The sequence below is a fragment of the Leopardus geoffroyi genome, chromosome E2, assembly GCF_018350155.1.
Source record: "Leopardus geoffroyi isolate Oge1 chromosome E2, O.geoffroyi_Oge1_pat1.0, whole genome shotgun sequence".
In the NCBI taxonomy this organism is placed as follows: Eukaryota; Metazoa; Chordata; class Mammalia; order Carnivora; family Felidae; genus Leopardus; species Leopardus geoffroyi.
Genome location: NC_059335.1, coordinates 461,122 through 477,269, shown reverse-complemented (window position 1 = coordinate 477,269; position 16,148 = coordinate 461,122). Strand labels below are relative to the sequence as shown.

At 45.6% G+C, this 16,148-nt stretch overlaps 1 protein-coding gene and 1 long non-coding RNA gene across 17 annotated transcripts in view; one reads left to right on the top strand and one right to left on the bottom strand.

Moving 5' to 3' along the window:
* Positions 1–166: 166 nt before the first annotated feature.
* ZNF274 (zinc finger protein 274) overlaps positions 167–16,148 on the top strand; it is a 30,938-nt gene continuing 14,956 nt past the window's right edge. Inside the window, exons 1-4 of one of the 5 annotated variants that reach the window (XM_045440218.1) lie at positions 167–634; positions 1,121–1,194; positions 1,904–2,030; positions 2,800–2,895. In XM_045440218.1, the coding sequence (XP_045296174.1) occupies positions 511–634; positions 1,121–1,194; positions 1,904–2,030; positions 2,800–2,895 (421 nt within the window). In that variant the 5' untranslated portion in view covers positions 167–510. The other 4 variants (XM_045440220.1, XM_045440221.1, XM_045440219.1 and 1 more) reach the window with 4 other exon arrangements.
* Positions 4,016–15,951, bottom strand: LOC123577945. 12 transcript variants are annotated; one of them, XR_006702146.1, is made up of 3 exons: positions 15,859–15,951; positions 9,130–14,032; positions 4,016–4,694 (listed from the first exon to the last, which is right to left on the bottom strand). It is a non-coding gene; the product is annotated as an uncharacterized LOC123577945 (long non-coding RNA). The 12 variants fall into 12 exon arrangements; XR_006702143.1 differs by lacking the exon at positions 15,859–15,951 and adding an exon at positions 14,991–15,397; XR_006702144.1 differs by lacking the exon at positions 15,859–15,951 and adding an exon at positions 14,976–14,990.

Genomic DNA, 16,148 nt, shown 5'->3' with positions numbered 1-16,148 from the left:
CGGGTATTTGGGTGGACTTTAGCTCCTCCCCCCTCCTACCCGCTCTCCGCCCGCTCCTCCTCCTCTCCCCGAGCTTGGCTGGACGTTAGCTCCGCCCTCTGTACGCTTCCCTCCCACGCTGTTCCTGCCCTTCCTTCCTTCACGTTGGGTAGGAATAGCAGCCCCAACCCTCTACGCTTCAGGCCCTGCCCGCTCTTCCTCCTCCGCCAAGGAATGTAGTAATCCTTCCCGCCATTCCTCCACCCAACTTTAATCTACTTCCGGCCCACCCCCTCTGCTCTCCGTCCCTTCCCCAACTTCCGGTCCTTCCCACGAGTGGTCGCCCTCGTGGCGGAGCACGACTCTGTTCTGGCCTGCGCCGCTGCCTGGGAAAGTGTTGAGGCCCCGCGGGCTGGCGTACCCGACTCAAGCCCCCCCACCCCCGACCCAGCTGGACCACCAAGGGTCGCTGGCGAGTGCCCTCTTCCGGCCCGCCCAGGCTTCGCTTGCCATCCGAGATGGCCGGCCAACATGGCCGCCGCCTGGGAGAGGTCGGGCGGGCACGCCGCAGGGGTGGCTGGGAGTTGTAGTCCGGCCCTGCGCGCTGACGCATTTCGCCGCGGGCCGACGGTCGCCATTGTGCGCCGCGCACTGGGTGAGTGTGGCGCGAAATCCGCTCCCGTCGGGCGCTGTGCGGAGACATCCCGGGGCCACTCTTCGGGGTGTGCGGCCTCAGTCCCTTCCCCGCCAACCTCTGGAGTCCAAGGCCGGTCTTGCCTGCCGTCTTCCTGCTGCGGGGCCGGAAGGGGCGGTGTGGTCGGGAACCCGGGGCCCAAAGGGAAGACAACTCCCTCCAGGCGTAGGGCTTAAGGTGGGCCGACCCGTTCTGGGCGCGTGCGGACTAGGGAAGGGTGTAACTTCCTCTGGGTGAGAAAGGTATGAGGACGATCTCCTCTTGACCAGGGGGAAACCGGCCCTTCAGGCGTCGGGGAGAAGGTGGAGACGACCCCTTCAGCGCGTTTTTCTAGGTGGCGGGTGGACCTGTTATTTCACATTGATGATGCCGTTTCTGGGCTAAGTAGGGGTCTCCCTTCCGCATAGACCTAACACCCCTTCCACCTCCCAAATTCGACCTTCTCAGGACTGCCCACTCCCACGAGGTACGTCGAGGAGAAGGAAGGTATGGCCTCCGGGCTTCCGACGGCCTGGTTTCGTGTGAGTAGAGGCTTCTTTGAGTTTCTGAGTCTACCCCGGGATCGGGGGGTGGGGGGGTGGGGGGCAGGGTGGTAGTGAGATGCCACCTTCCCTTGAGATGCCTTCAGGCTCCAGAGCATCTTCGGGAGGATTGAGAGACTAGCTGGGCATGAGAGACTTTGCTGAATGGAGGAACCGCTGGTTGCTTAGCTTTCCAAGGGAATGGTTAGAGTACAGGTCAGGTTCTGGGGGACTCTAGTTTATCCTCTTGACAGGTTTAAGTAGGGATTAGGTTCATATTTACATTCCAGTAGCCATTTTGGCATCAAAGCTGGAGGGGATGAGAGCTCTATCACTAGGAAAAAAACGATAGAGGAGGATGGATCCTTGACCAGTGAAGGAAGTAGAAGCAGCTTGGAATGTCCAAGTTAATGTCCATTGGAATGTCCAAGTTAATGTCCATTAACTTGGAATGTCCAAGTTAATAAGAAATGGGAGATCTTCAGCGAATAAAGAACTCTCTCTGGCTTCACATGTCCTCCCTGCTGTGACCTGAATAGGGTCAAGCTTGGGTTTGCTCAATTTCAGACAAACACAGAAACACACGAGACGTCGGGAATGCTTTCAGGTCATCTTGTAGACTGTGCCCTCATGTGCTGGGTCAGCCTTTCCCTTCCTGTCAGCGTGGGTGATGACAGACCCTGGCTGAACAGAAACCTGTGGGTTTTAGGAACCAGTGACCTTTGAAGATGTGACCTTGGGTTTTACTTCAGACGAATGGGGACTGCTGGACCTCGAAAAGAAGTCCCTGTACAGGGAGGTGATGTTGGAGAACTACAGGAACCTGGTCTCAGTGGGTAAGGATGGCCTCCATGTCAATAAAGATCTGCGCTTTGCAGCACGAATGTGGTGCCTCTGAAGTGTGTGTCTGCTTTGGCTCAGGCTGCAGGGATCAGAGTGCAATTGTCAAGGTCCTGGAGTCTGAGGGAGAGGGCTTTACTTTGTACCTGTAGGGAAAGGGCATCTTCACATGACTTCTAAAGCTGCCTAGTCCATCCCTCAGAGGCCTTGAGTTGCTAGGGAGGTAGGTCTATCAGGAATGTTTCCAGCTACAGTAGTAGATGTTCATTTTTGTAACAATTCTGGAGGATGTGGGGTCAGTGTCCCAACAGATCAGAAGTATCATTGAAGACTGATCCCTTCCATTTCCCTGTGCTTAGTGTGAACTTTTCCACGCTTATGTTAGTGTCTGCATGGCTGAGGCACCCAACATCATATCCATGTTCAGGGCAGAAAGAAGGCGAAGGGGCAGTCCTGGCTAGTTCTCTTCTCACACCTGCCATTATTTAGCAAGAAAAAAAAAAAAAAAAGGCCCTAACGTCTCTAGCTGACAGATTTCCCTTTGTGTCTTGCTGGCCAGAACTGGGGTCCCACTGCCACTTTTATTGGCAAGGGAGTCCAGGAAGGCAAGTAACTGACAAAGGGGATGGATTGCATTATCATCACTGCTGTAGACCAGAAGTCATGCCCTTGCAGGGAAGAATTCAGGGACAGCATGTGCCACAGGAGGAATGCATTTTCTCCTGAACACAGACCCCCAAGCCCTGTCTCTTTTCCCTTGGGCAGAACATCAGCTTTCCAAGCCAGATGTGGTATCTCAGTTAGAGGAGGAGGAAGCGCTCTGGTCGGTGGAGAGAGGAATTCCTCAAGACACCTTTTCAGGTGAGACCCAGGCCCATGGGAGTCCTGGCAGGGAATGGGCTGGTTAGTCAGGGACTGGTGTCTTAGAAAACAAGGTGACAGGGGAAACCCCAGATGGGGTGATGTGATGACTAGCTCAGACATGCTGAATCAGACTGTTTCTTCCTCTGGTCTGAGTCAGGGGCATACTACTTGCTTTAATGAGAATTTGTTACCAGTGGCCAGTTGACTGTTAGGGGCTCCTCTGCTCTACTACTCTTCCTTCATGTGATCACCAGTAACTGGTGTATCTGGCCAGACTTTTTTTTATAGATGTTTTCATGTGTGTATATGAATATGTTTATGACTTGGGGGTGTTCTACTGGATACAAACAGGCCTGTTGTATCCATTTTAACAGATGCTATGTAGTCCACATTTGATGTTTCCTCTTGATAGTCTTTCAGGTTGTTGCAAAAAACATTGCATATTTTTTGTTGTTGTTGCATATTCAAGTTGGGGTGTTTTTTGTTTTTGTTTTTTGCAGGTAGGATTTCTTAAAATAGAATTTTAGAATCAACCAAGATAGAAGCTAAAAATCTGGTAGCAACAGATTGCTCTCTAAAAAATACATATAGCTACTCAATTACATGAAAGCTTTTTTCCCCTTCATTGCCAGTGATTTTTAATGATCTTTTTAAGGTTGGCAGATCTGATACTATGTTTAGTTTGTTGACATTTCCCTCATGAAGCTTACACATATTTTTATGTTTATGGACCATTTGTACTTTGGTGAGTTTATATACTTTCCCCTTTTTTTTTCTTCTTTCTGGGAACTCTGTATTAATTATGGGTATTGATACTACAAATATCCCAGACCAACATTTATTTATCTTCTACCTTTAATTTTTTTTAATGTTTATTTATTTTTGAGAGAGCACAAGCGGAGGAGGAGCAGAGAGAAAGGCAGACACAGAATCCAAAGCAGGTTCCAGGCTCTGAGATGTCAGCACGGAGATCAATGTGGGGCTTGAACTCACGAACCGTGAGATCATGACCTGAGCTGAAGTCGGATGCCTAACCGACTGAGCCACCCAGGCGCCCCCATTTATCTTCTACCTTTAAATTTAGTTTTCATAAAGAAGTTATATAATTTAGGTATTCTTCCTTTCAGATCTGTTTTTATTCCTATCCCATTCATAGATAGGCAGATTTCATAAATACTTTCTTGTATTTCAGGGTTTTTTGTTTGTTTGTTTTTGTCTGATTGCTGCACTTATCTGGAGTTTCTTTGTGTATATGGTATGGAGCATATGTTCTTTCAACAAATTTTGACTAGATTCTTCTGCTTATTGGAAACACCGTCCTTATTACAGACTAAATTTCCATGGTACTTATTGGGCATAGGCTTCGGTCTTGGTCCCTTCTGCTTCGTTGATCTTAGTCTGAGTACACATACTGCTGTACATATGGTAGTTTTATAACTTGGATAAATGATAGTTCCTCTCATTATTTCTAAAAAAAACCAAAAAAAAAAAAACAAACAAACAAAAAAAACAAACTATGAACTATTCTCACCCACCTGGTTTGCAAGATGAGTGCTTGACATCAGTTTGTCAGGGGTTCATTAAGAAAATCCTGTTAGCATGATTGCATTTAGAATTCCTTGATGCAGAATTGGTCTAGTTGAGTTTTGGCACAAGTGTACAAAGAGGGATCTCGCTTCACTGTGCTATGTCAGGCCTTCTGAGTGCTGTTGGGCTTTCACTGTAGTGGTTGCTGTTAATCTGCTCAGGTTAATCCTCTGCAGTCTTGCGTAGTTGGTCCAGATGAACCTGTCATGCTGTTAAGTTCTCTTATTAGTTATAACAGTCTTACTAGAGCCTCAATTTTCTCAGTACAGTCATTTTACCAGCAAGTATAAAGGAGGAGGCAATCGTATTAGTATTGTTTTACTCTTGCCCAGTTACATAATGACCTTTGTCACAGCTGTTACTTCCAAAACACTGAAGTTGAGAGTGTGAAGAGTGAGTGACCTAAATGGGAAAGTTTCTGGGTCTTGACAAGCATGATGCTGGACTCTGCTTTGATTCAAGTCAGTTTTATCTGGACAAAGCAATAGTCATCTAGCCCTTTCTAATAAATGAAAATCAGTAATAGCCCGTTTTCCCTAATAGTCATGCCAAGGTGATCATAGTGACTTTCTCCTTTGAACAGTTAACACAGTGACATAATAAATGTAGAAGTGCCCTTGTAAGAGCTGCTGGCATCCACAGACAGATCCATATTCATAAATTAGGTTCAGGAGGTGGGTGGATTTCTTTTTTGTGTTTATTATCTTTAAAAAAAAAATTTTTTTTTTTTAACGTTTATTTATTTTTGAGACAGAGAGAGACAGAGCATGAACGGGGGAGGGTCAGAGAGAGGGAGACACAGAATCTGAAACAGGCTCCAGGCTCTGAGCTGTCAGCACAGAGCCCAACGTGGGGCTCAAACTCACGGACTGTGAGATCATGACCTGAGCCGAAGTCGGCTGCTTAACTGACTGAGCCACCCAAGCGCCCCGATTATCTTTATCAGCTTTGTAAAGAAAACTTTGGATGCTCTCTTCTTCCCTTTGTTTTCTGTGTTCTAATGCAAATGACATTGGAACTACCTGCTTCTGGTAGTATTCAGTTACGAAATCTGCACCTGATCCCCATCTTTGGCGATGTCCTTCTGTTTGCCACAACATAGACTGCCATCTCTATGAATCTCTGAGCCCTTTTTCTGAACTCAGTTTGATGGCTCAGTATTAGTGGTTTTTCTTTTCCACAGAGTCATTCTTTTCATCCTCTTCATTGAAAACCTCTCTAACATCCATTAGCACAGGTCACTAAACTATATGTCACCTGGAAGGTCCCCAGCAACACAAGCACTTTGTATCCACCCATCATGGTGTCTTTTCCCCCTGGCTGTTCCCTGTGATCTAGCCTCCCAAAGTCCCTTCCTGTCTTGTGGCTCCGATTGTGGCAGGTCTGTGTCTCATCCTCCCTGAAGCTCAAATCCCGTGTCCTGTGTTGGCAGACCTTCCAGCCTTTACTTCTGGATGATCCAGTAGTTCCCTGAATCTAGTTGCCATGAGGGATTTGGGGCACCTGTGGTTCTGTACGTCTCAGGGAGAGTTGGCTTGACAGGTGCCAGGAGATTCTGAGGTGATAACCCAGAGTGAGAGACCACGTCCAGAGAGGCTTATAAGGACATTTTATTACAGACTAGGCCTCAGGTGCCTGACTCCTCTCTGCTCTGTCACAATGAGTCCTTTACATGTTGTTTTCCCTCCACTGCCTCCCCTTTTACACCTCACAAATACTTGTGGAACTCCTCTTGTGTTCCATATAGTATACTAAACACTTTGGTAGTAAACCAAAGACCTAAAGTAATCCCTGATACTGTGGACTTCGTAGTCTAATAGATTATGACCTCTACAAACACGTTCCCCAGATAAAACTCTGTAAAGATGAGTAGTGGTTAAATACTGAGAAGGGAAAGAGTGTAAAGTGGGGGCAATGAATAATTACACTAGAGGAGGTATTTTGAGGGGCACTGCAGGGGTGAGCTTTAAGCCAATCCCCAAAGTGAAAGAATTCTACACACCTATAAGAGTGGTGGTGAAGAGAGCTTCCAAGCACAGAAACAGCATTTGGGGTGACCATGAAAATGGAACAAGCTTGGCACATTCAGGGAACATGGAATCACCCAGTGGGCTGGTAGGAGGTAACTGAGGTATACTGACAGGCAGGTTAGGTTTGGCAGAACACACAGGGCCTTCACTGTGAAGGTAGTTTGGTTTTTATCAGGCAGATGTGTGGTACAGCTTTTCAAGCTCACTGCAGGTGCTTAGGAAAAAAGAACTTAATAGGATGCAGATGGAAGTAAGGCAGGTTACCGTGGTAGTACTACCTAAGGAAGAAGTGAGGTCACCTGGCCTGAGAGTAGCAGAGGGTTTGGGGAGAAGCTGGCATCGGCTTCTCCCCATTCATAGTGGATTCATTGGGGCCAGGTGAGTAATGGCCAAAGGAAAGGAAGCTGCCAAGAATCTCTCGTAGGTGAAGGCTTCAGGGATTTCCTGTGAGTATTCTTTGTAATGTATGCATTTACCATATATGTTCTTTTTCTATATATCAACATCCAACTTTAAAAGAAGAAAAAAGGAGAAAAATTACTACTCCTGAATTTTTGGTTTTAATCAATAATACGAGGAAATCTGGCAAAGGCAAAAACTTTTGAAGGGTAGAAATAGAGGTTTTGGTTTTACTTTTGTAATGTTTATTTCTGAGAGAGAGCGAGCGAGCACATGCACACAAACGGGAGGGGCAGAGAGAGGGAGGAACAGAGGATCCAAAGCAGGCTTTGCTGACAGCAGAGAGCCCCATAAGAGGCTTGAACTCACAAATTGCAAGATCATGACCTGAACCGAAGTCAGACCTTAACCAACTGAGCCACCCAGACACCCCTGGTTTTACTTTTTATGTTGAAATAATTTTTTAGACAGTTTACATGGAACTCCCTAATAGCTTTCACCTAGATTCAAGAGTTTGTGGAATTGTCACATGTCTTGACTGGTTCTGTTAAATAAGTATGAATGAGAAGGGACTGAGAGACATCCAAGTACAGGTTTGTGAAGCCAGCTGAGTGCACCTCTCTGGACTCGAGAAGGAGGTCCCAGCAGTGCATAAAGACTTGGGAATCCCAGATGTTTGGAATAGCATGTTCTATTTACCATCGGATGAGACAGCCATCTCTAGCAGTGGTCTGTCTCCCATCACTAGTGTAGTTGTGCCTTTCCCTAACTCAAGGGACTGAGTTTAAGTCGAAAGCTCAGCCTTTCTGAGGCAACTCATTTTGTATGGCTATCCAGCTGTCCCTGATAGCAAAAATGGCAGCACAGACATTGGTGGAAGCAGAAGGGAAACTTAGTAATAAGTGCTTAAGACAGAGGGCATTTGTTTTTAATGTTTTTTTGTTTTAAATTAAAAAAAATTTTTTTTTAAATTTTTGAGACAGAGGGATGGAGCATGAGCAGGGGAGGGGCAGAGAGAGAGCGAGACACAGAATCTGAAGCAGGCTCCAGACTGAGCTGTCAGCACAGAGCCCAACGCGGGGCTCGAACTCACGAACCACCAGATCATGACCTGAGCTGAAGTCGGATGCTCAACCAATTGAGCCACCCAGGCGCCCCAGGGCATTTATTTTTAAGAAGGCACTGATTTGGGAAGATGCTGTGAAGATCAGGAATATGGATGATATTTGATGGCACTCAAACCTTTAGCCACTGCTCAGTGTCCTTTCAAGGAAGTATTGCCATTCTGTGTAGTTTGGTTAGAAAACTTGAGATCTGGGCACCTGGGTGGCTCAGTAGGTTAAACATCTGACTTTGGTTCAGGTCATGATCTCGCAGTTTGTGAGTTTGAGCCCCAGGTTGGGCTCTGTGCTAACAGCTCAGAGCCTATGGCCAGCTTCGGATTCTGTGTCTCCCCCTCTCTGCCCCTCCCATGCTCATGCTCTGTGTCTCTCTGTCCTCAACAATAAATAAACATTAAAAAAAAATTGAAAAAAAAAAAAAAAAAACTTGAGATATAATCTAGATTTAATCATTGATAAGCAATAGGGTGAAGACACTATATTGAAGATCGTGATTATAGGAAAGCCTGCAAGACATTTAACTTTTTTGACTTGACAAGTAATGAAGCAGGAGAGATGAGCCATACAAATATGAATGTAGCAATACTCAAATCAGTGCAAACTTTAGTAGAAAAAAATAACATCTACAAGAAGATTGTTTTTTGGAAGGAAGAGAAGAAAATCCTCTTCTAGATTTCATTCATCCCTTGTGTAGTCTGAGAGGATTCATATGGGCTATAAAGCAGACACGGGGGATGTAGAAAATCAGTTGTTTTATACAAAGGATAATCCATTCAAGAACAAGACTGAAAAAATGTGTTTAATGTGAGAAGGCCTGTTTTCATTCAGCCTTTAACTAAGGCTCACATGGGAGGAGACTAACATGCAAAGACCTTGAATGGAGGAACTCATGTGCATGAATTTTTTGACATGAGAACTCAAACAGGGTAGAAACCCCAGGAATATGATCCTAGCAGGAAAGGCTTCTGGCCTGATTCACTGTGACGTGAGAAAACTCATATTGGAACCGCCCCCCCACCCCCCCCCCCCCCCCCCGCCAAAAAAAAAAACCCAGTTGTAATGAATTTGGGAAAGTTCTTAGATCAAATAATTACCTATGAGAACTCCAAAGCCAAGGGACTATGACCGTGTGAAAAGGTTTCTTTCAAGCACAGCTCTCTTACTCAGGATCATGAGAATGTAATCGGGTCTTAGGAAGGCTTCAGGAGTCACAGAACCCACTGGCAAGAAGCCCTTCAGTAGGAGTCCTCATTGTATTCAACATCAGAGGACTCCTATGAGAGCAGATCCTCAATGTAATCCGTGCAGGCAAATCATTAGACTTAGCTCCCACCTTATTTGACAGAACAACAAAACAGAAAACTTACACTGGAGAGAACCACACTGAATAATAAAAATGAAATGTCTCATCCTATTTTTATACCAGATAAGTCATACAGAAGGCAAGTTCTAAATAAAATTTTGATCACATATGTATACAAATACAGAAAAAGAGGTCTTTTCCAACTTGTTCTGTTATCTGACTGAACACCTAGAACAAATATTAAACAAGAGAGCAGGTGTCTTTATTTCAGTTTCCCATATATATCCCCAGTTGCTAAGACAATGACTCCATCTCTAGCTCAGGAAACTGTTGAGTGAATAAATGATTGAAGAAATTGTGGAAAAAACAAGAGGATGTCTTCAAAGAGGAGACTATGAAGACAAGGCCAGGCTTTGAGACAAGAGGGTAGGTAAGGGATGATAAGGGGCAATCTTGAGATATATAGTGCTATTAAGAACTCTGAAAGGCTCACATCCTAGGGAGTGAGTCAAGAGTTTAGAATCTCGAGTGACTATCAAAACATTTTGGCAGGAATCCAGCCTAGCAGAGTGTGTAAACCTTTATTCAAGAATACATTCTGTGACCCTCCACGTATTTGCTCATTAGCATCCATGTAATCTTGATCCTTCTATCTGGAAACCGTTCTGCCTGGTATCCAAATATAATACCTAGGGTAATTTCAGGACCTGAAAATGCCCTCACTATTAATTAAATAAGGAAAACAAAAGAACTACACATTTGACTCAAAGTCCTAAGGAAACAGAAAAGATAAATACAACACAAATAAATGAATCAAATGGAGAAGAAAAAAAGAACCCAAGAACTAATTTTCTGGAAAGACAAAAATTCAAAACCAACTTTGATTAAACAGAATAAATCAAAGGCAAGCTAAAAACTTATACAGGGAAATAACACTACACACATATTCAGCAACACATGTAATTTTCATTATAGAACTTTGTACAACAGTAACAATGCATGAGCCAGCTCCATGTACTGATATGAAAGTCTCCAAGATACGTGTATTTCTTAAATATGTATCTTTAACACGTATAAAGATAAGCAGATGCACATAATATCATTTAAAAAAAAATACACATACAAGTTCAAATATGTGTGTCAGGTGGTAATCACTGAATGTAGATACTGACAGGCTGTGACAGCCTCCTGAGAAGGAAACTGCTACCTCCTTCCTGCTGTGTTACCAGTTCCTGACACAGCCTAGATGCCCAGAAATTAACAAACAACAAAATGGAAAGATTTCGGGAAAAGTGGAAGGTTGTCAAAATTGGTCCTAGGAAAAATGTTAAAATAATTTATAAAAATTTTTCAGAACAAAGTGGCCAGATACTTATTATTACTGACCTGGGCAGTGAGTATCTTCCAACTTCCTGTTAAAAGGCCATTTCGATGGAACACGAGCAGTTCAATGACAGGACAAGGCTGGAATGTTGACAGATTCTGCAAGGTATACATAGCATTTTTGTCACTAAAGCACAAAATGAGAAAAATATTAAAAAGGAAATATTGATAGCTCATGACAATTAACCACCTTAAACTAATCCTTTGAAATAGTTAAAATAAGAGTTCATCAATGTGACAAATAACAATAGAGGTGAATAGCCTTGGCTTACACAAGGAATACCCAATTTAACACAAAGATATTAATAGGTTTTTGAAATGGGATCTAAGAATGAATTAAATGATTAGGAATTATTTTTTTTGTTTTGTTTTGGGTTTATTTTGAGGAGGGGAGTGGCAGAGAGAGGCAGAGAAAGAATCCCAAGCAGGCTCCGCCCTTGAACCCATGAACCGTGAGCTGAAATCAAGAGTCAAATGTTTACCTGACTGAGCCACCCAGGCACCCCGAAATGATTAGGAATTGTTAAGGAATAAATTATTAAGGCATTTCTATTTGAAAAAAAATTTAAGTTAGTGGGATATAAAATAAGTAGAAGCAATAACTTCTTTTGAGGGCTTATAAAAATTTTAAGTTTATGCATTCCCTTTCTTGACTTAAGTCCTTCCATCATTCCAGCCTCTAGAGAAGTGTTGGAGCCATTCTACATTGGAAGCAGAAATGCAAGTCTCTGACCTAGCTGGTTGGGAAAGAAGCAGGAGTATAAACCAGGTGTCTTCCTACCCGGTGGCCTGCACTCCCAGCTACTGCTCAGGCTCCCAAGTGGAAGGGAACTTTGTAACAATAGCAATCCTCCCATGATAGTTTAAAGGTGGGACACAATTAAAATGCCAGTGAAATTTCCTGTAAATGACGAAATATAGGAAAATCCAGAGAGCTAAAAAACTCAAAAGGCACTTTTTAAGGTTATGTCGAGCCAGTATTTCTTGAGCGCCTGCAAAAATGCCACGAACTGTTACAGGGATGGGTCACAGTATTGAACATGGTGGTAAGGCCCCTGTCTTATGAATGGGCCTACATTCATTTCAGAGCAGCCACTAACATGTGACTGATTAAGCTTAAACAGACTAAAATGAACTTAACCAGTTTAGTTCCTTAGTCACGGCCATCTTTCAGATGGTCATTGGTCAGCTGCAGCTAATGGCTACTATGTTGGACAGTGTAGATCTACATTTCCTTAAAGAGCGCTCCATTGGGCAGTGCTGCTGTAGAAAAGGTAGAAAGGTGATAATTAACGAAACAGATATTTTGAGATAGCAGTCAGTGCTGTGAAGAAAAACGAAACAATGGAATATGCTAGCGGGAGGAGGCGTGGGTGGGCAATACTAGTTGAGAACTGCTCAGGAAGACAGTTCTGAGGAGAGGACACAGAAGCTAAGAGCTGGATGAGGAAGGGGTATCAGGTGAAGATGTTGGGAAAGACTAACAGGCAGGGGTATGGCACACTCTGGCACGTATGAGGAAAATTAAGATAGTGGCTATGGGAAGCATAGCCTTTGGTGTAAAGGGCATAAAAGAACAGGGCTTGGATCCCAGCTGCTATGTTCCCCAGTGTGGCTTTGGACAGGGCTGAGTCTCCCAGTATGGACTTCCTTTGTATAAGAATAGATGCTATTGCTTACTGGGACTATGGTGTGTAAAGCCCAGGTCTTGAGGGGTCTTCACGTAACTAACCACTGCTATTCGAAGACTTTGATGTTAAGATGACCATCAGCACCTTTGGGAGATCTTCTGCTGGGCCTGGCTTTAGGGTTTCTGATGCACAAGAACCAGCTGACATCCTCAGCAGACCATGGGGTAAACAAACTTCAAAGGCAATGCCATGGAGGGCCCAGCAGAGCTGAAGAGTGATGGGGAGAGGAGGAGAAAAGGTGTAAAGCTAGGGGCATTCTGGACAAGGAGAAAAAGGAACAAGGGAGTGTGCACAGGGATGAGAGGAGCTGAGGTGAGCGTTCCTCCTGACCCTGCCCCCAACAAGATCTTGAAAGGTCATTGTTATTAGTTATTATTCTATTTGTGGACTGGTAGCCCTAGTGTACCTGGTTAGTCAGCGTTCACTGTGGAACTCTAAGCACTGAGGGAGATGGCTTACCCTGGAAGGGAAGAAGCAGACAGGGAAGTAAACTAAGAGGAGGAAGAAAAACATCCTCCATCATCCTTTCCTACATGCTATTCCTGGCTTTATGTAACCTAATCACTTAGAAAGAGGAAACTAAGGCCCAGAAGGATTAAGCCCCTTTCCCAGAGGCTGGGTGAGTTTGTATAACAACCCACTAAACAGATAGTTGCAAGTGAGGGGACTAAATTGCTAAAATTCTACACATACACACACCACCGGTCATTCAGGTGGTGGATTGAAAACCAGTACTTGGCGAGTACCTGGGTGGTTCAGTTGGTTAAGAGTCCCACTCTTAATTTCAGCTGGGGTCATGATCTGACTGTTCTGTGAGTTCCAGCCCTGCATTGGGGGATCGGAGCTTGCCTGGGATTCTTTGTCTCCCTCTCTCTACCCTTCCCCTGCTCAAGCTCGCTCTTTCTCTCTCAAAATAAATAAATATTTTATTTTATTTATTTATTTTTTTTTACATTTATTTATTTTTGAGACAGAGAGAGACAGAACATGAACGGGGGAGGGTCAGAGAGAGGGAGACACAGAATCCGAAACAGGCTCCAGGCTCCGAGCTGTCAGCACAGAGCCCGACGCGGGGCCCGAACTCACGGACCGCGAGATCATGACCTGAGCCGAAGTCGGCCGCTTAACCGACTGAGCCACCCAGGCGCCCCAATAAATAAATATTTTAAAAAAGAAAAGAAAACCAGTACTTGGAGCTGCAGTTGATAGAGATTATTTTGTGCAGCCCCACACAGATGAGTGGGTCAGTCAGCCCGAGCTATGCACCAGTGAGTTGAAGATCCAGTTTCAACTCTGCCAGCTGTAAACTTAAGAGTACATTTTCTCTGTGAAGTGAGGTGAATACTTTCCTGACAGCACAGGAAGGGTTACCTTAGCGGCCTTGGGGGATGATCCAGAGGACTGCAGTGACTAGAATGACACTTACCCACCAGCTTGCAGGTTGTGGCCCATCTCATTGACCACATAGCACCCAGGAGGAGCTTTACAATAACCCTGCGGAATATATGTTGTCCTGAATGGCTGCTACTGCAGGGAGAGCCAGGCTGCAGATCCACTGAGCTCCCAGCACCACAAGGATGGGCAGAGTTCTCCATATCCACACCTAGACAGGCTGTGAAACTTAAAATGGTTAAGAGTTAACATTTTAATGAGCATTCAATTCAAGATTTTGAGAAATTGCCCTAGTGTCCCCCAAAGATAGGAGGAACAAAACACATGATCCAAGACTAAAGGAGAAATAAAATTAGAAATGGAGAGTGGATGGGAGTAGAATGAAAAGAACCTACAGTTAATTTTCTTGAGGGATAAAGTACTAAATAATCCGCGTGATTAACCAAGGAGTAAAAAACGAAAGTTTTAGAAATTAGAAAGTTGTGAAGCATTGTGGAGAATGAAGATTTCAAGTGTCATGCATGATTATTACTCAAAATGGTGCCTGTGGCCCAGCAAGGAGCGGCCAGGGAGCGCTACCCGCCCCTGCTTCCTAATATCCCTTAACTGGGGCACTTTTCAAGCTCAGCCCTGCTGGGACTCCGGGAAATTGCCATCCTTGGCTTCCTGAGTTATTCTCAGGGCAGTTTGAAGCTCTGAGAACGCTAACTGGAAGTGGGGAAATGAATTTTGCTTTTAAATCAACAATCTGGAGGGGAAAATGAACCCCCAGAAATCCTAGGGAACAGGAAGGTAATTAAATCCTGAAGACAAGGATAAATATGAGTTGGGAAGGGCAAGCCCCCAAATAAAATAAATAGAAAAGTTTGTTAGGGGAGGAGGTCAGAAATAGATCAACGAAGTTATTTTTATCAAGGAAAAAAAATCCCTTGGACTAGGATTTTGATTCTAGGACTCTTGATCTTGTGGTGAATTCGAGCCCCACATTGGGTGGGGATTACTTAAAAAGTCTTTTAATAAAAATCTGTTAAAAAAAAAAAAAACTAGGAAAGGAGTGACTGGCGATGGCCGAGATTAAAAGCGCGGCCCAGGTCGTGTTTTGCAACCCCAAGCGCCCAAGGCCCGTCCGGGGCAGCGGGCCCGGCCCCACCCATCGCTGGTGACTCCTGACCTCGAGCTGACTCACTTCTCGAAGAGCGTGCCAGCAATTTCCAACACCGGTTAGATCTGTGAAACCAGTAAACCGAGGAAACCATAGACGAGCCAAGGTCTGTAATCCGGAAATTTGGAGGGGGAGGGGAAAAAAAACAAAAAACATCCTACGCAAACGGGGAGGAATGTAGAATCGGGGATCCGAAAATGGATAAGGAATCCGGGCGCTCGCTCCCTTAGGGGGAAGCGACCGTGATCCTCCGCCCTGCGCCTGCCCGAAGGGTGAAAACTGGCAGACCGGGAAGGTGTATATGGAAGTTCCAGCTGCGCCGGCGCCGCCCCAGGGTGCGTCAGCCGTCGCGAAGGGGGGCGGGGGAGGGAACGAGAGTGCAAGAGGCCGAGAGCCCAGCAACTCGCCAAGGGGCGGCCGTCCGATCTGGGCCTGGGTCGCACCCACAGCTCCAACATGGCCGCTCCGGAAGTGTGCACCGCGAAGGGCCCTGGGAGTTGTAGTGGCCCGGCGCCAGGCTCCTGATGCACGTCCGGACCGGGGGATCGGGGCGTGGTTATGGGGACGTGGACGGTGTCGTCCCGTTTACCCGGTGGGAGGGGGACGGAAGCTTCAGCTTCCCGAACGCGGGCCGCAGTGTACCTGTGGCTGTGGCCTCCGCCAGCGCCACCCTCCCGGACGCCGCGGTGCTGGAAGGCCGGCCGGGCCGCTGCTTAACAGTGCGGGTGGCGCGCAGGCAGCCGCTGCTCTTCGGGTCTTTCCGAGTTTGTGTGTTTAAACAACACGGGTGCGGTCACTTCACACTTCCTGCTGCGCTCTTTTACTTCACGTGACGGGAGCTTTCCTCCGTTGTAATGAGCACACTAAAACCAGCGTAATTTTTAATGCTTACCTGGGAATCTTTCAGTTTTCTTGAGCGGTGCTTTAGCACTACCTGTGTTTTCCAGTTTTGCTCCGTCCTGCACCCCTGCTCAGGAAACGTGTGTTGTGGGAAAAAGACCACCCAAATGAGGACATGCGGAGGCCATCTACTCAGGCCACTGTAGCAGGGCGTTTGCAACCACACCTAGTGTTTAGTTGAGACTGGCAGGGAGGCAGGCGTGGGAAATTTTATAGCGAAAAAAGGAAGGTTCTGACTGGAGGTTATTGACTTGGGGGTGAAAAAAAACAAACTGCCGGTCA